Source organism: Protomyctophum parallelum (genome assembly GCF_964188405.1).
Source record: "Protomyctophum parallelum genome assembly, chromosome: 20".
NCBI lineage: Eukaryota > Metazoa > Chordata > Actinopteri > Myctophiformes > Myctophidae > Protomyctophum > Protomyctophum parallelum.
In genome coordinates this window covers 2,046,572-2,066,908 of record NC_139718.1, presented here as the reverse complement: position 1 = coordinate 2,066,908, position 20,337 = coordinate 2,046,572, and the positions used below count along the sequence as shown (strand labels likewise).

The 20,337-nt window shown below is 42.0% G+C and overlaps 1 protein-coding gene across 1 annotated transcript; it reads left to right on the top strand.

Moving 5' to 3' along the window:
* The first annotated feature begins 2,301 nt into the window (after positions 1-2,301).
* Positions 2,302-18,149, top strand: acadl (acyl-CoA dehydrogenase long chain). The gene is made up of 11 exons (XM_083791575.1): positions 2,302-2,466; positions 5,817-5,996; positions 6,583-6,720; positions 8,181-8,345; positions 10,836-10,902; positions 12,008-12,172; positions 13,530-13,631; positions 14,394-14,507; positions 15,904-16,031; positions 16,682-16,768; positions 17,285-18,149. The coding sequence occupies exons 1-11, from the start codon at positions 2,378-2,380 to the stop codon at positions 17,376-17,378; spliced, it is 1,329 nt and encodes a 442-aa protein (XP_083647701.1). The 5' UTR covers positions 2,302-2,377; the 3' UTR covers positions 17,379-18,149.
* Positions 18,150-20,337: the final 2,188 nt, after the last annotated feature.

The following is a 20,337-nucleotide window of genomic DNA, read 5'->3' as shown; positions in this document are numbered from 1 at the left end:
CCTACTGGTAGCCTACACCTGTCTGGACATTTAAATGAGTTAGGCCTGGTTTTATTGTGAGGGTCCTACTGGCCTACTGGTAGCCTACGCCTGTCTGGTCATTTCCGGATATATTTATCCAGTCTTGTCAAACAGTGTTGATTTCATCGACTTTAAAACTAAGACGAAAATTTTTCGTCGACTGCCATTTTTCATATGGATGACTTAATTGTCTGCTCAACTGCATGAGAACCTGTAGCACAGCAGGGTGCATGGTCAGAGAAACATTAGTAAACCATCTGGGGCTCCATTTCCGTCACCGGCTAAAAAACCCTTATCCCTAAACTTCTTTGCCTTTTTTTATTTTTACTATTTTGCAAAACATCTTTGAATAGTTCAAATGTCCAGTCTACAAGCTCACAACGTGTCAATGTAGATTGGCTAGTTGAACTATTCAAAAATGTTTTAAAAAATAGTAAAATAAAATAAAAAATTAGAAGTTTAGGGATAAGGGGTTTAGCGGTGAGGAAAATGGAGCCCCAGATGTATGCAGATTGCCTGCTGGTCCTCAGTCCCAGTAGGGCTGGTTTACAACAGCTCCTTGACATTAACCAATTCTGACCTGAGATCAGATTCATACGAGGTTTCCACTGGACACACACTCGTCTGATTAACCCATTCTGACCTGAGATCAGATTCTAAAAATGTCAGTCGTTCTTCGATTTTTCAAAAATAGCAGACCTACAAGCTCATAGCGCGCCACTCGGTGTCGCGCTATGAGCTTGTAGATCTGCTATTTTTCAATAGCTAAAGCATAACATGATGCTGACACCAAAATGGGTTCCCGTTCAGAATGGGTTAAAGGACAACTTTAGTTTTTTTCAACCAAGGTTCATGTTTTAGGTTGTTATTAGAGAAAGTTTAAAAGGTGAGTGGAATTCTTTTTTCATTTGCTGCTTTCTTTCGTTTTAGGGATTTTAGCTGTTTTGGACAGGGGGGGGGGGGGGGGGGCGGGGGCATTCGAGCACGGGGCTAAATATGTATTTCTTTACTAAATGTTATAGCGATTGATTTTTTAAAATTCTTTACTATAGTCCTACTAAAACCCCAAGAAATTACATCTGGCCACAAAAGATCACTATAGGATCTACTGAATGACACTATGACACACAGTGGGGCTTCCCCCCAGTAGGCTACCTTCACATTCAGTAGATCCTGCTGTGATCTTCTGTGGCCAGATGTCATTTATTGGGGTTTATTAGGACTATAGTAAATAATAAAGACTGAGTGGGCAGTGTTGATTTCGTCGACTAAAACTATAAGACGAAAAATGTTCCTCTGACGAAAACTACAGTCAGTGGAAACTAGATGAAAACTATAAAGCTATGATGACTGAAACTAAGACTTAATATAGCCTACTGACTATTTGGTCAACAAATAAAAACTAGACTAAAATGTTAGGAAGGGACTAGTGGACAAGAGATCCAGTATAACTCATTTTACACTTGGTTTGAATGCTGAAAATAGCCGATCTACAAGCTCACAATGCGTCTCGCTGCGATGCGTTGTGAGCTTGTAGATCGACTATTTTCAGCATGTGTATAAATTCATTACGACGGCATCAAGGCTCGCCAAAATACATTTTAGTCGACTAAATCGACTGTAGAATTAGTCGACTAAAATCTCATGACATTTAGTCGACTAACATTAGAACATTCCAGGTGACTAAAATGTGACTAAAACTAAAATGAAAACTATTCTAAAGACTGTTATGAAAACTACAATCTGTGTGTGTGTGTGTGTGTGTGTGTGTGTGTGTGTGTGTGTGTGTGTGTGTGTGTGTGTGTGTGTGTGTGTGTGTGTGTGTGTGTGTGTGTGTGTGCGCGCGCGCGTTTGTGCGTGCGTGTAAAAACATTTTAAAATCAAATTTGTCAACTCATTGAAATTAAGGTTTCAGAGCTGCATTGGACATTAAATTCATATACATTTAGAACCACTAGATGGCGACAACGCTCAGTAACGCCGGTATATATTTGTGCAGAGTGCAGAAGAAGGGCCCCGCGTCAAAGCAGCCAATATAAGATTTCAGGTTTACTTCCTATAAGATCTTCAGAATAAGACATAGTTTGTGTCATATATTTTCGTTTAAATACTGAATATATTGTTTCATTTTTAATGTGAAAAATTTATCGTTTTTTTTTTTACTTTAGAAAAGTACACTTTTATAACAAAATAATATAGAGACAAAGCTTTATTCTGAAGAGCTCGACCACCGGAAGTCTTTTATTTTCTGACTACTAATATCTGCTGCCTTGACACAGCTGAAGGAGAGTTGTGTTTGTTTTGTCTGGTTGGTTCAGCGCTGTGTGTGAACAAGAAACTATAAAAGTATATAAATATGTTTATTAATAAGGTAGTTAAAACATGTCTAAGCGGCCTGCAGAACGCGTCCCGCACCGGACCGCTGATCTCTGCAGCAACAGCAAGGTAGTACTGTAACTGTACGAAGGACTAACTCTGCTATGTGTGGTTATTTCATCTATGTTTATGGTTTATATAGTTGTTCCTTTTCTTTATTCTGCTTTCATTTTGGGATATTTGTGGGGTTTTTTCGTGGACATGTGTAACGTTATGTTATGGTCCCATGCAGTTGTGATCATTTAAATAATGCGATTGTGGTTTTTTTTGATTGATTGAAATATTTATTAACAGTTAGTACATTTCAAGCACAAACTCAATACAAAGACTGTTAACTGTAAGTGGACGACCCTATTGAGCATTACACTTGTTTACAACAGGGTCCACATTGTTCAATTCATCAAAACATTTAGAGACAAAACATTTAGAGTTGGACTCAAAGCGTGTGTGTGTGTGTGTGAGACTGTGTGTACGTGTGTGTACGTGCGTGTCCTCAGCATTGGGTCATGATCACGACCTTTGACACACTTTGAACACCTGACAGACAGTTACGTCATAATAACTATAACGTCATGTTTGGATCGGGTGAAGCCTTTAAACCTAAACAATGTTGATCCTCAGTTTGATATTATGCATATTAGGCCACGCCCCCCCTCATATATTATAGCATGTTGATCAGTGTTGTTTTTGGCAGCAAATTTTGATGTTAGTTTTAGTCATTAGTCTCTTGAATAGTTTTCGTTTTAGTTTTAGTCACATTTTAGTCACCTGGAATGTCTTAGTCTAGTTTTAGTCAACTAAATATGAGATTTTAGTCGACTAAATCTACAGGTGATTTAGTCGACTAAAATGTATTTTGGCGGGCCTTGATGCCATCGTAATGATTGTTTTTGCACTTGCTGAAAATAGCCGATCTACAAGCTCACAACGCGTCGCGCTGCGACGCGTTGTGAGCTTGTAGATCGGCTATTTGCAGCATGCAACCAAGTGTAAAATTACTTATAGTGGATCTCTTGTCCACTAGTCCCTTCCTAACATTTTAGTCTAGTTTATATTTAGTCTTAGTTTTAGTCACCATAGCTTAGTTTTCATTTAGTTTCCATTTAGTTTGTCAGTGGAAAAAGGTAGTCAACGAACATTTTTCTTCTTAGTTTTAGTCGACGAAAATAAAAATCAACACTGCTGTTGATATCTGGGACCTCAGTCTAAATACATTGTATTAATTGTTGTTTAGAGACAACGTGGTGTGTTGTGAAACTTTGATCAGAATAATAACAGACGCTGTTGTGCGTTTCTGTGGTTGAATTTACAGTATGGGTGCATAAGGGTGAAGATGAGCTATCGATCATTTAAGGGGAACATATATGGACCCCCAGGGGCCTCTGCAACCTATATGGACCCCTGGGGGAACCTCTATGGACCCCAGGGGGCCCCTGCATCACCCCACATTCAGGGGTACGGTTTATAATTTGATATGGTTCAGTTTCTATAATCTAATGGCTGGCTAACATGAATACCATCCAACAGTCATTAAGTCATGCAAATCCCTAGACTCCTTCAAAACTGCTCTCAAAGGGCACCTACGGACTGCTGCAATCCCCCCCACCCCTTTTCCCCCTCACTGTATGTTTGTTTTTCTTCCCCTTTTTACCTCCTATAATGATTTCCTGTTTTTGGCTATAGAGAGTAGTATATTTGTACGTCTCTGATTGTTATGATGAATTGAACACGGTGGACCCTCTTGTAAACAAGTGTAATACTTTATGGTGTCGTCCACAGTTAACAGTTTTTGTATTGAGTTGTGCTTGAAATGTACTTTAATTCTGCAAACAATAAATGAATCAATCAATCAATTTGCAGTGACTTATAGCATAGATTTGAATATAATACTCCAGCATTAAAGCATGTTACAATCACACCACTAGACTCCTTTTCAATCTCATAACTGGAGAGCAATAATGAATAGGATGTACATTAATTGAAAATGTTATTTCACAGCAGTGTTGTTTTCATCGACTAAAACCAAGACGAAAAATGTTCGTTGACTACATTTTCTTCACTGGCGAAAACTAAATGGAAACTGAGCTATGGTGACTAAAACTGAGACTAAATATAGTTGACAATTTCGTCAACAAATATAAACTAGACTAAAATGTTAGGAAGGGACTAGTGGACAAGAGATCCAGTATAAGTCATTTTACAATTAGTTGCATGCTGAAAATAGCCGATCTACAAGCTCACAACACGTCACACTGCGACGTGTTGTGGGCTTGTAGATCGGCTATTTTCAGCATGCAACCAAAAATAAGACTTTGTATTTTGATCTTTGGATCTCCTGTCCACTATAGTCCCTTTGTCATCATAGCTTAGTTAAAAAACAAATTTTATTTTATTTTAAATGGTGAATTTATATAGCGCCTTTATCCAAGGCGCTTTACATAGATAGTGCATTACATCCACACACACATTCACACACCGATGGCAGCGGAAACCATGCAAGGCACCAACCAGCACATTGGGAGCAATTAGGGGTTCAGTGTCTTGCTCAAGGACACTTCGACAGTAACTCTGGGGGAGCCCGGGTTCGAACTGGCAACCTTACGGTTACCATCCAGGCACTCTACCGCTGAGCCACCGCCGCCCAGTCAGTGGAAAAAGGTAGTCGACGAACATTTGTCTTAGTTTTCCTCGACGAAATCAACACTGGATGGTTCTGTTATATTTCTCTCCCCCAGACTGCAGCACAGCCAGACCCAGCAGAATGATGGTTCTGTCCCCAGACCCAGCAGAATGATGGTTCTGTCCCCTTTCTCTCCCCAGACTGAAACAGTCAGACCCAGCAGAATGACGGTTCTGTCCCCAGACCCAGCAGAATGATGGTTCTGTCCCCAGACCCAGCAGAATGATGGTTCTGTCCCCTTTCTCTCCCCAGACTGCAGCACAGCCAGACCCAGCAGAATGATGGTTCTGTCCCCAGACCCAGCAGAATGATGGTTCTGTCCCCAGACCCAGCAGAATGATGGTTCTGTCCCCTTTCTCTCCCCAGACTGCAGCACAGCCAGACCCAGCAGAATGATGGTTCTGTCCCCAGACCCAGCAGAATGATGGTTCTGTCCCCTTTCTCTCCCCAGACTGCAGCACAGCCAGACCCAGCAGAATGATGGTTCTGTCCCCAGACCCAGCAGAATGATGGTTCTGTCCCCAGACCCAGCAGAATGATGGTTCTGTCCCCAGACCCAGCAGAATGATGGTTCTGTCCCCAGACCCAGCAGAATGATGGTTCTGTCCCCAGACCCAGCAGAATGATGGTTCTGTCCCCAGACCCAGCAGAATGATGGTTCTGTCCCCTTTCTCTCCCCCAGACTGAAACACAGCCAGACCCAGCAGAATGATGGTTCTGTCCCCTTTCTCTCCCCCAGACTGCAGCACAGTCAGACCCAGGAGCAGGGCGGCGACACCAGCCCTCCTCGCCCAGAGACGTCCAGCGCCAAGTCCCTGATGGAGATCGGGACGCGGCGGCTCTTCAGCGAGGACCACGACCTCTTCAGGCAGAACGTCCGGCGCTTCTTCCAGGAGGAGGTGGTCCCTCACCACAGGGAGTACGTTAACCCATTCTGACCTGAGATCAGATTCATACCAGGAGGTGGTCCCTCACCACAGGGAGTACGTAAAAAACTGTCCAGATCTAGAAGACATTTGTAGAATCGACCTCGTAGAATCGACCTGTAGAATCGATTTATAATTATAAATCCACAAAGTACAGCATTTCCAAAATGACAGCCATGCCCTCTGTGGTGGAAAAAAACGCATATAAACACTATGGTATTGATTACTTTAATGTAGTCAATACTAGTAGATGATACTCTACACTCTAATTACCACCTGTTCCTCACTGACAAACTCATTAGAGACTGCCGACTCATGTGAACCTATTTCACACTGTGTGAGTTAACTATAGAATGGAGTCCATTTAAGGAATGACCATCTCTGGTTACTCCTGAAACTCTGTACACTGCTGAGAGTATAAGATATGTGTGGGGAGAGCTGAGGGAAGCTCTGGAGTTTGAATCCTGATGGTTGAGTCCTGCTTCTTCCTGATGTTGTTTACTTACTAATAGTGAGACCATTTCGGAGGTAAGAGGTTCTAACCTCCTTTTCTTTCTTCCCCCCCCCCCCACCCCACAGGTGGGAGAAGGCGGGCCAGGTGAGCCGGGAGGTGTGGGAGAAGGCCGGGGAGCAAGGCCTTCTGGGAGTTCTGACGCCCGAGGAGCACGGCGGCATCGGAGGAGACCTGCTGTCGGCCGCCGTGGTGTGGGAGGAGCAGTGAGTGGCGCCGTTAGCACCCACCGTTAGCACGTTAGCCGTTAGCACCCACCGTTAGCACGTTAGCCGTTAGCACCCACCGTTAGCACGTTAGCCGTTAGCACCCACCGTTAGCCGTTTAGCTGCCGCGGTGTGGGAGGAGCAGTGAGTGGCGCTGTTTAGATTTTAGTTTTAGTCATATAGGTCTTCTGAATAGTGATTTAATTTAGTTTCAGTCACCCGGAATGTTTTAGTGTTAGTCTAGTTTTAGTCGACTTAATCCACAGTTGATTTAGTCGACTAAAATGTGTCTTGGCGGTGCATTGATGCCGTCGAAATGACTGATTCCGCACGTGCTGAAAATGGCAGATCTACAAGCTCACAACGTGTCGCAACGCGTTGTGAGGTTTCAGATCTGCTATTTTCAGCATGCAACCAAAAATAAAATGACTTTTACTTATACTCGATCTCGTCTCCACTATTTTGTATCTGTTGACGAATTGTCAAACATCTAGTCTTCATAGTCATCATAGCTTAGTTTCCATTTAGTTTTCGTCTGTGTAAAAAAGGTAGTCGACGACTACCTTTAGTGTTTTGATATAGATATGATAATTATGGTACTTTATTGTCTGTTCACACTGAAATGTCTTTCGACCCAGCAGCCTAGTATGCAGAACACATATACCGGTACACACATTTGACATAACGCAAAGAACAAGACAATGTACATACATAAAGACATGAAGACAAGGGCAATACCCACCTATAGATTACCCCGTGGCTACTGCAACTCCTGATTAATCAGACCAGTGTGTGTCCAGTGGAAACCTCGTATGAATCTGATCTCAGGTCAGAATGGGTTAAGCCTCAAAGTCGACGAAACCAACACATGTTTCTAACTGCTCCGGGCCGGGCTTCACTCTGAGACAGTGTTCTGTTGTTGTGTTCTATAGGATGTACTCTAACTGCTCCGGGCCGGGCTTCACTCTGAGACAGTGTTCTGTTATTGTGTTCTATAGGATGTACTCTAACTGCTCCGGGCCGGGCTTCACTCTGAGACAGTGTTCTGTTGTTGTGTTCTATAGGATGTACTCTAACTGCTCCGGGCCGGGCTTCACTCTGAGACAGTGTTCTGTTATTGTGTTCTATAGGATGTACTCTAACTGCTCCGGGCCGGGCTTCACTCTGAGACAGTGTTCTGTTGTTGTGTTCTATAGGATGTACTCTAACTGCTCCGGGCCGGGCTTCACTCTGAGACAGTGTTCTGTTATTGTGTTCTATAGGATGTACTCTAACTGCTCCGGGCCGGGCTTCACTCTGAGACAGTGTTCTGTTATTGTGTTCTATAGGATGTACTCTAACTGCTCCGGGCCGGGCTTCACTCTGAGACAGTGTTCTGTTGTTGTGTTCTATAGGATGTACTCTAACTGCTCCGGGCCGGGCTTCACTCTGAGACAGTGTTCTGTTCTTGTGTTCTCTAGGATGTACTCTAACTGCTCCGGGCCGGGCTTCGCGCTGCACTCTGAGATCGTCATGCCGTACATCAGTAACTACGGCTCCAAGGAGCAGATCGAACGCTTCATCCCCCCGATGACCGCTGGGAAAAGCATCGGCGCCATCGCCATGACGGAGCCGGGCGCCGGCAGGTGAGGGAGTCTCCTCTAACTCACTATTAACTCTGTCTCTACCGCTAGCTGTGAGGGAGTCTCCTCTAACTCACTATTAACTCACTGTTAACTCTATCTCTACCGCTGGCTGTGAGGGAGTCTGCTCTAACTCACTATTAACTCACTGTTAACTCTATCTCTACCGCTGGCTGTGAGGGAGTCTCCTCTAACTCACTATTAACTCACTATTAACTCTGTCTCTACCGCTAGCTGTGAGGGAGTCTCCTCTAACTCACTATTAACTCACTGTTAACTCTGTCTCTACCGCTAGCTGTGAGGGAGTCTCCTCTAACTCACTATTAACTCACTGTTAACTCTATCTCTACCGCTGGCTGTGAGGGAGTCTGCTCTAACTCACTATTAACTCACTGTTAACTCTATCTCTACCGCTGGCTGTGAGGGAGTCTGCTCTAACTCACTATTAACTCACTGTTAACTCTATCTCTACCGCTAGCTGTGAGGGAGTCTCCTCTAACTCACTATTAACTCACTGTTAACTCTGTCTCTACCGCTAGCTGTGAGGGAGTCTGCTCTAACTCACTATTAACTCACTGTTAACTCTATCTCTACCGCTGGCTGTGAGGGAGTCTGCTCTAACTCACTATTAACTCACTGTTAACTCTGTCTCTACCGCTAGCTGTTAGGGCAGGTGAGGGAGTCTGGGGCTCATTCTGTTTATCAACGGTCTGGGTCTCATTCTGTTGTTTATCAGCGGTCTGGGGCTCATTCTGTTGTTTATCAGCGGTCTGGGGCTCATTCTGTTGTTTATCAGCGGTCTGGGGCTCATTCGTAGATACATATTCTGTGACTCATGTGCCTACCTAAAGTAGGCATGTAACGATTCACTCAACTCACGATATGATTCGTATCACGATATGAGGTCCTCGCCGTCCTCGCTATCGCGGATAGAGGAAAAAAATAACCCAAAAAAAGTTTCTATATCGGTGGTTCTCAAACTATTTCATGTCAAGGACCCCCAGAAATGATATGTAATAACATATGAATGTGTGAATGAAGTAATTAATGGAGTTGAAAGTCGGGGTACCGTGTCGGCATGTGACGTGTGTCAAACTAGGGGGTTTTCAGGATTCTCAATCCGTTGCAAACATTAGTTTTGTACATAAAAAAACACTCCTTGTGTCAAAAATAGCTGTCATCAAGTGGCTATGGACGAATTTCGCCCAAGTTGGTGTTTTTCGTTCAAAAACGTAATGCTTGGAATGGGTTCGCAATCATGAAGTTTGACACGTCACATGCTACTGAAAGCAGGATGACATTATCCCATTCTGACCTGAGATCAGATTCATACGAGGTTTCCACTGGGACACACACTGGTCTGATTAACCCATTCTGACCTGAGATCAGATTCTAAAAATGTCAGTCGTTCTTCGATTAAAAAAAAATAGCAGACCTACAAGCTCGTAGCGCGCCACTCGGTGGCGCGTTACGAGCTTGTAGATCTGCTATTTTTCAATAGCTAAAGCACGACATGATGCTGACACCAAAATGGGTTCCCGTTCAGAATGGGTTAAGACATGTTTTGCTTATATTGGTTGTTAATATGGTATCCCAACTTTCAACCTCTGAATTAACCATGATCCACTAAATGTTTCATTCACAAGTTTTAATGTGTTATTTGGATGACGAATACAAAGGAAAGGGGGCTTTTGTAATTAGAAAGCCTACAAGTCCGTTGGTCTCCCCTTGTCCCCCATATATGGGGACTAGGTTGGTCTCCCCTTGTCCCCCATATATGGGGACTAGGTTGGTCTCCCCTTGTCCCCCATATATGGGGACTAGGTTGGTCTCCCCTTGTCCCCCATATATGGGGACTAGGTTGGTGGAGGGTGTGTAGAGCCCAGGATCACATTAGATGATTGACACAGGGGTGAAGGGCCTTCCCTTAATGTGGCCCTCAGGTTAATATCAGAATACTGATATAGTGTTGATTTCAGCTGTTACAATTCCAAACATGACCCGCTTTAATATTACTTAATTACTAGTATTAAATGACTTAACGACTAGTATTAAAATGTTATTGTCTTTTTGTGTCCAATGTATTTGTATTTAGTTCATAAAGTTATCATAACTAAAACTAAATGCATTTGAAAATCAATAAAAAGGTTACTTTTCAGGATTCAAATTTTAAAAAAAAGCAAAAAAATATTCAGGATTTCAATTCAAATATAGCAAAAATTGCCGATCTACAAGTTGTTTTAATTGTATACTATATGTTTGTATGGACCCCAGGAAGACTAGCGACCACTCTGTGGAAGCTAACGGGGACCCCAGGAAGACTAGCGACCACTCTGTGGAAGCTAACGGGGACCCCAGGAAGACTAGCGACCACTCTGTGGAAGCTAACGGGGACCCCAGGAAGACTAGCGACCACTCTGTGGAAGCTAGCGGGGATCCCAATAAAGAATAAAGCTCTTAAGGTTCATCTTCCTCTTCTTCTGACCCTCTCAGTGACCTTCAGGGTGTGAGGACCTACGCCAAGCAGGACGGCAGTGACTGGATCCTCAATGGAAACAAGGTGAGACTAAGGTGGTCTTTAGACGAGAACGGTGTTCATAGAAAACGGCAAAATAAAGTATCGTTTGCTGGGGTCCCTTTAGACGAGAACGGTGTTCTCAGGAGGTGAAAACGTGACAAAGTGAAACCACCTTCCAGAGTGGAAATCTTTGAGAACGCCGTTTTATCCCTTCTCCGTGTAAACAGGCAAAACGGTGAATCCGCAAAACTTCTGACATCATGGCTCACGTTGGCTCACAGCGCATATGTTTATTACATTGATGCAGAGCCATACATATATATATATATATATATATATATATATATGATATAATGGAGTTCCTGAACAAGCCTCCCTCCTCGCCTACAAAGTGCTGCTCATCAGCGATGGTGAATGTAAAACCATGATGTAAATAAAAAGCCTTGTGATAGGCGGCAGCCGCGGCAGCAGCGTTTATGTAGCCTAATGTATTATAACATATATAACCATCCCGTGGCGCGCTCTGCCTGCATGCTCTGGGTTGCGTGAAGGGGTTCTTCTTCTTGTACGTGGGTGACTGGTCTAATTTGGCAGCCCGTTACCGCCACCTAGAGACATTATAGCGTTTTCATAAAGTGTTCTCGTGTAAAGGGTCAATAAAATTGAGAACACAACAGGACTCTGCCGTTTTATCTGGAGATGGTCGCCATGTAAAAGAGGCATAAGTATAGAACAACCTCCTTTCTGACTCACAGGTTCATAGCATATATGGGGGGGGGGTCCCTGGAACAATATATATATATATATATATATATATCACTTTTGGGGTCCTTGACATGGAATATTGAGAACCACTGATAAAGAAAACATTCAGAAAACTGTCATGATTTAGTAGACATTTTTAACCCATTTTAGGCGGGAATCCCTTTTGGTGTTAGCATTACGTTATGCTTTAGCTATTTACAAATAGCAGATCTACAAGCTCATACGCTCATACGAGCTTGTAGGTCTGCTATTTTTTTTGAAAAATCGAAGATTGACTGACAAACATAGCTTTTTCAAGAAAACAGTCAGGATTTAGAAGACATTTGTAGAATCTGATCTCAGGTCAGAACGGGTGTAACATAGTGTGTATCCTCCTCTGCAGGTGTTCATCACCAACGGGTGGATGAGCGACGTGGTCATCGTGGTGACGGTGACCAATCGGGAGGCCAGGACGGCGGCCCACGGCATCAGCCTGTTCCTGGTGGAGGACGGCATGAAGGGATACCACAAAGGACGCAAGCTGGAGAAGATAGGGCTGAAGGCCCAGGTACTGACGCACACACACACACACACACACACACACAGACACTACCACAAGGGACGCAAGCTGGAGAAGATAGGGTTAAAGGCCCAGGTACTGACACACACACACACACACACACACACACACACACACACACACACACACACACACACACACACACACAGACACTACCACAAGGGACGCAAGCTGGAGAAGATAGGGTTAAAGGCCCAGGTACTGACACACACACACACACACACACACACACACACACACACACACACACACACACACACACACACCACAAGGGACGCAAGCTGGAGAAGATAGGCCTCAAGGCCCAGGTACTGACACACACACACACACACACACACACACACACACACACACACACACACACACACCACAAGGGACGCAAGCTGGAGAAGATAGGGTTAAAGGCCCAGGTACTGACACACACACACACACACACACACACACACACACACACACACACACACACACACACACACACACACACACACACAGACACTACCACAAGGGACGCAAGCTGGAGAAGATAGGCCTCAAGGCCCAGGTACTGACACACACACACACACACACACACACACACACACACACACACACACACACACACCACAAGGGACGCAAGCTGGAGAAGATCGGGCTGAAGGCCCAGGTACTGACGCACACACACACACACACTACCACACACACACACACACACACACACACCCTCACACACACACACTACCACAAAGGACGCAAGCTGGAGAAGATAGGGCTGAAGGCCCAGGTACTGACGCACACACACACACACACACACACACACACACACACCACTCACACACACACACACACACACACACACACACACACACACACACACACACACACACACACACACAGACATCCTTATGCAGATCTCAAGGCCCAGGTTACTCACTCCATTGCAAACAGCAATACAACATTGGTTTTCAAATAAGTAGTTCCGGTCTCAAGCTCTCGGATATATGACATTATTTATTGTAAATCAGCAGCTCATTGAGTCCAATGCTGTCATTTACCTGGTAGTGCAGAAAATGGTAGTATTCACTATTCATATTTAAAAAAAATCGGCTAATTTCATCATGCAACCAAGTGTAAAATGACTTTTTTATTTGTTGATGAAATTGTCTATATTTAGTCTCAGTTTTAGTCATCGTAGCTTAGTTTCATTTCATTTTTATTCCGTTTTCGCCAGTGAGAAAAGGGAGTCGACGAACATTCTTCGTCTCAGTTTTAGTCGAGGAAATCAACGCTGACCTACAGTATGTCCTACTGTCTGTCTCCACCAGGACACAGAGCTGTTCTTACAGTATGTCCTGTCTGTCTCCACCAGGACACAGCAGAGCTGTTCTTTGAGGACGTCCGTCTCCCGGCCAGCGCCCTCCTGGGACAGGCCAACAAGGGCTTCTACTATCTGATGAATGAGCTGCCTCAGGTAGGCCCTAACCCCCTAAACCCTAACCCCTAACCCCTATCCCCTAACCCCTAACCCTTAACCCTCTAAACCCTATCCCTCCTGGGACAGGCCAACAAGGGCTTCTACTATCTGATGAATGAGCTGCCTCAGGTAGGCCCTATCCCCTAACCCCCTAACCCCTAACCCCTAACCCCTATCCCCTATCCCCTAACCCCTATCCCCTAACCCCTAACCCCTAACCCCTAACCCCTAACCCCTATCCCCTATCCCCTATCCCCTAACCCCTAACCCCTATCCCCTATCCCCCTAACCCCTATCCCTAACCCCTAAACCCTCCTGGGACAGGCCAACAAGGGCTTCTACTATCTGATGAATGAGCTGCCTCAGGTAGGCCCTATCCCCTAACCCCTATCCCCCTAAACCCTAACCCCTATACCCTATCCCCTAAACCCTAACCCCCTAAACCTTAACCCTCTAAACCCTAACCCTCCTGGGACAGGCCAACAAGGGCTTCTACTATCTGATGAATGAGCTGCCTCAGGTAGGAAAACACTGCATTTTCACACATTTTCAAAATCTACAAGCTCGTAGCGCGGCACCGACGAGCTTGTAGATCTGCTATTTTTCAACAGCTAAAGTATAACATAATGCTTAAAACACCAAAAGGGGTTCCCGTCCAGAATGGCTTAAAGAGTGTTTCTAAGAGTTTTGTCAGGAAACTCCTTTTTTTTTGCCTGTTCACTCAAGTCTCTGTTCTCCGTTCTCTTCTCCTCTCTGTAGGAGCGCCTGCTGATCGCCGACATGGCCCTGGCCAGCTGTGAGTTCATGTTTGAGGAGACCAGGAATTACGTCATGCAGAGGAAGGCCTTCGGGAAGACCATCGCCCACTTACAGGTCTGTAAAGAGCAGTGTTGTTTTCGTCGACTAAAACTAAGACGAAAAATGTTCGTCGACTACCTTTTTCCACTGACAAAAACAAATGGAAACTAAATGAAAACTAAGCTATGGTGACTAAAACTAAGACTAAATATACTGACAATTTCGTCGACAAATAAAAACTAGACTAGAATGTTAGGAAGGGACTAGTGGACAAGAGATCCAGTACAAGTCATTGTACTCTTGGTTGCATGCTGAAAATAGCTGCGACGCGTTGTGAGCTTGTAGATCGTCTATTTTCAGCAAGTGTAAAAACACTCATTACGACGGCATCAAGGCCCACCAAAACACATTTTAGTCGACTAAATCACCTGTAGATTTAGTCGACTAAATCTTATGACATTTAGTCGACTAAAACTAGACTAACACTAAGACATTTCCTGGGCACATGAATGAAGGAATAGTTTATTTCGATCTTTCAGAGGGAGACATTACACAAAAACACTTTACTTTTTCTTTGTAGGTGATGGAAAAGGCAGAAGCTTAAAGCTTATTAGTGCCTATCCTTATCTCAACGTATTCCAAAATACTGTTGAAGATATGCATCACAATCAACATGTAACAAAACAAACTAATGACATTTATAGAAGAAGAAAATAAAAATTAAACATAAAGAAAACAGACACGGGGAGGAAAAAAGACAAAAACAGACAAAGCTAGAATGTTATACTTTAGTCAAACACTACATAGCATTTAACATAGCTCAGCTCCCCACTCATTCCAGGTTATATTTATACAAAAATTCCTGTTTGAGCCTCTTTTTTAAAGGTATATTCAGTGATTTCACTCAAAAAACCTTAGGTTTCGTTTTTGGCTGTAGGACCCAGCCTTTCGTCCAATCAGGATAGAGAGTCAAAAACGAAACCTAAGGTTTTTTGACCCCCAGGGGTTAACTGGGGACAGGGAGGAACCTCTTATATGGTCAGCACACTCTATAGTAGAGAGGATTATCACAACAAAACAAAACAATAAGTGATATTTGAATTAAGTTAAATCACTGAATATACCTTTAAATGATTTAGGTTGTTGCTTTGCTTTATTGGCTCAGACAAGCTGTTCCACAGCTTAACTCCATGAACAGAAACACACATACTCTTCAAGGTAGTTTCAACACTTATTTGTTTGAAGATTAGTTCCCCTCTCAGCTCATACCTCCCATCCCTATCCCTAAATCCTTTTTGGATGTTTCCAGGAAGCAGATTATGTCTTGCTTTAAATAATAGTTGTGCTGTTTTAAAATCAACTAAATCAAAAAACTTCAATGTATGTGAATTTAGAAACAGTGAATTTGTGTGTTCATAGTAATTGACTTTATTGACTATTGACATGCTTGCGTATTATTCCATGCTAACAGACGGTGCAGCACAAGCTGGCGGAGCTGAAGACGGATATCTGCGTGGGCCGGGCGTTCGTCGACAGCTGCCTCCAGCTCCACGCCGAGAAGCGCCTTGACTCCTCCACGGCCTCCATGGCCAAATACTGGTGAGAGGAAAGACCCCTCTGAAATGGACTGTTAACAGACGTACTGCTTTTGGCGGAGTACTCCGCCATAAGGTATTTAATTACCTTCCGCTCTTGGCGGAGTACTCCGTCTGATAAGCTTTATTATTGATATCAAACCCGGATCGCTAATTACATTTTTTTTATTATTTTATTATTTTGGCTCGGCCTTTCCTTCTTTAGCGATCCTAGACCGGATTGCGCAAGCGCGCGCTGCCGTCCACCTCCCATTATACAGGCTGAGTAAAAGCTGAATAACGCCTAATCTACGGAGCTCTCCATGGTTTGGATAAAACGTGCGATGTTCGGAGGTCTTTGCTGATTATCCGGTGGTCTAAATGGAAACATTGGAGCTTTCTAGAGCAAGGATGGCTATATTTTAACCCGCTAGCATTGACGCTATTTATTTAGCATAAGATGGACGCCTACAACATCCGTTTCTGTGCTGTGTGTGCAACCTCTAAATCGACCCCACAGCCCGTGGCAGTCTGAGGTTGGCTTTGCGTCGTAAACCTTTAACTGTGCTAGGTTTGTGATCCGTGAGGGTGTTGGTGTTGTTTTGCTTGGAACAAACCTACAGTTTTACTGTATAATTATGCTAACGTCTGTGTTGTTCCTTCATGTGGTATCAGGGCGTCGGACCTTCAGAACAAAGTGGCCACACAGTGCCTCCAGCTCCACGGAGGATGGGGGTACATGTGGGAGTTCCCCATCGCCAGGTGAGGAGCCCTGGGTACCCTGGGTGGGTGTTTCTGGGTTCCCTGGGTGGGTGGTACTGGGTACCCTGGGTGGGTGGTACTGGGTACCCTGGGTGGGTGGTACTGGGTACCCTGGGAGGGTGGTACTGGGTTCCCTGGGTGGGTGCTACTGACTGGGTACCCTGGGTGGTACTGGGTACCCTGGGTGGGTGGTACTGGGTACCCTGGGTGGGTGCTACTGACTGGGTACCCTGGGTGGTACTGGGTACCCTGGGTGGGTGGTACTGGGTACCCTGGGTGGGTGGCCCTGGGTACCCTGGGTGGGTGTTTCTGGGTTCCCTGGGTGGTACTGGGTACCCTGGGTGGGTGGTACTGACTGATTTTAGTTTTAGTCATAGTCTCTTGAATAGTTTTCATTTAGTTTTAGTCACATGCATCTGTACAATATACACAATATGGATCTCTTATCTCTCTCTCCCTCCCTCCCTCCATCCCTCCCTCCCTCCCAACATCCCTCCCTCCCTCCCTCCATCCCAGGGCGTTTGTGGACGCCAGAATCCAGCCCATCTACGGAGGCACCAATGAGATCATGAAGGAGCTCATCGCTCGCACCATCGTCAGCCAGAAGTGAGCGGCGGAGCTTCGCCCCGGGCGGGCGGAGGGAGAGAACGGAGCGTTGCGTTGCGTTGCTTTTGGGGTCTTTGTCAATAACTGCAGACGTACCAGGAAGATTGTAGAGGTGTTCTCTTTCTCAGCATGTCTTAGCTTGAGATCACATACTATTAATGCTGTAGCACATGCTTGTTTTACTAGCACTCCTCGGCTACGTTTAACTGACGCTGTTGTTGGTTGACTTTAGGGTTCATTAAGTGACCCTTTAGGGTTAATTAACTCACCCTTTAGGGTTCATTAAGTGACCCTTTAGGGTTAATTAACTCACCCTTTAGGGTTCATGGTACTTCTCGTTGTGCCTCTGGGTAAAGGGTGTCTTCCTAAATGCCTAAATTGTAAATTAAAGCTGCTATAAGTAAATCAATAATGTGTCAACATTTTAATGACTTTTTTTCTTTTTGGTATTCAAACGGCCAGCAATGAGTAAAACACTACCAATGTTCTATTCTATTCTAGGGGCCGCAATCTGCATTCAAAGATTTTCCTGGCCGAAGGAAAAAAACGGTCGAAATGACAGAAGTAGTCAGGCAAATCGATGACAGAGCTTCTAGGAACATCTTTGAAAGCAGATTGCGGCCCCTAGATTTGTCACAGAGACTACATTGTTTTAAAAAGGTCATTTATTAGTCATTAATTTGAACACGTATTGCTTCTTCTAGCAGCTTTAAGAGAACTTGGTGAAGTTATGAGTTATCTTCATGATATTATTAAGTTATGAGTCATCTTCATGATATTATTAAGTTATGAGTCATCTTCATGATATTATTAAGTTATGAGTCATCTTCATGATATTATTAAGTTATGAGTCATCTTCATGATATTATTAAGTTATGCGTTATCTTCATGATATTATTAAGTTATGAGTTATCTTCATGATATTATTAAGTTATGAGTCATCTTCATGATATTATTAAGTTATGAGTCATCTTCATGATATTATTAAGTTATGAGTTATCTTCATGATATTATTAAGTTATGAGTCATCTTCATGATATTATTAAGTTATGAGTCATCTTCATGATATTATTAAGTTATGAGTTATCTTCATGATATTATTAAGTTATGAGTCATCTTCATGATATTATTAAGTTATGAGTCATCTTCATGATATTATTAAGTTATGAGTTATCTTCATGATATTATTAAGTTATGAGTCATCTTCATGATATTATTAAGTTATGAGTCATCTTCATGATATTATTAAGTTATGAGTCATCTTCATGATATTATTAAGTTATGAGTCATCTTCATGATATTATTAAGTTATGAGTCATCTTCATGATATTATTAAGTTATGAGTTATCTTCATGATATTATTAAGTTATGAGTCATCTTCATGATATTATTAAGTTATGAGTTATCTTCATGATATTATTAAGTTATGAGTTATCTTCATGATATTATTAAGTTATGAGTCATCTTCATGATATTATTAAGTTATGAGTTATCTTCATGATATTATTAAGTTATGAGTTATCTTCATGATATTATTAAGTTATGAGTCATCTTCATGATATTATTAAGTTATGAGTCATCTTCATGATATTAAGTTATGGGTCATCTTCATGATATTATTAAGTTATGAGTCATCTTCATGATATTATTAAGTTATGAGTTATCTTCATGATATTATTAAGTTATGAGTCATCTTCATGATATTATTAAGTTATGAGTCATCTTCATGATATTATTAAGTTATGAGTTATCTTCATGATATTATTAAGTTATGAGTTATCTTCATGATATTATTAAGTTATGAGTCATCTTCATGATATTATTAAGTTATGAGTCATCTTCATGATATTATTAAGTTATGAGTCATCTTCATGATATTATTAAGTTATGAGTTATCTTCATGATATTATTAAGTTATGAGTTATCTTCATGATATTATTAAGTTATGAGTCATCTTCATGATATTATTAAGTTATGAGTCATCTTCATGATATTATTAAGTTATGAGTCATCTTCATGATATTATTAAGTTATGAGTCATCTTCATGATATTAAGTTATGAGTCATCTTCATGATATTATTAAGTTATGAGTTATCTTCATGATATTATTAAGTTATGAGTTATCTTCATGATATTATTAAGTTATGAGTTATCTTCATGATATTATTAAGTTATGAGTCATCTTCATGATATTATTAAGTTATGCGTTATCTTCATGATATTATTAAGTTATGAGTTATCTTCATGATATTATTAAGTTATGAGTCATCTTCATGATATTATTAAGTTATGAGTCATCTTCATGATATTATTAAGTTATGAGTTATCTTCATGATATTATTAAGTTATGAGTCATCTTCATGATATTATTAAGTTATGAGTCATCTTCATGATATTATTAAGTTATGAGTTATCTTCATGATATTATTAAGTTATGAGTCATCTTCATGATATTATTAAGTTATGAGTCATCTTCATGATATTATTAAGTTATGAGTTATCTTCATGATATTATTAAGTTATGAGTCATCTTCATGATATTATTAAGTTATGAGTCATCTTCATGATATTATTAAGTTATGAGTCATCTTCATGATATTATTAAGTTATGAGTCATCTTCATGATATTATTAAGTTATGAGTCATCTTCATGATATTATTAAGTTATGAGTTATCTTCATGATATTATTAAGTTATGAGTCATCTTCATGATATTATTAAGTTATGAGTTATCTTCATGATATTATTAAGTTATGAGTTATCTTCATGATATTATTAAGTTATGAGTCATCTTCATGATATTATTAAGTTATGAGTTATCTTCATGATATTATTAAGTTATGAGTTATCTTCATGATATTATTAAGTTATGAGTCATCTTCATGATATTATTAAGTTATGAGTCATCTTCATGATATTAAGTTATGGGTCATCTTCATGATATTATTAAGTTATGAGTCAT

Bases quoted from the DNA above. Each gene is read 5' to 3' on its own strand.
- acadl (XM_083791575.1), top strand. From the start codon at position 2,378: ATGTTTATTAATAAGGTAGTTAAAACATGTCTAAGCGGCCTGCAGAAC. The intron at 10,903-12,007 runs GTGAGACTAAGG...CCTCCTCTGCAG, and splicing joins GGATCCTCAATGGAAACAAG to GTGTTCATCACCAACGGGTG. The intron at 16,769-17,284 runs GTGAGGAGCCCT...CCTCCATCCCAG, and splicing joins TGGGAGTTCCCCATCGCCAG to GGCGTTTGTGGACGCCAGAA.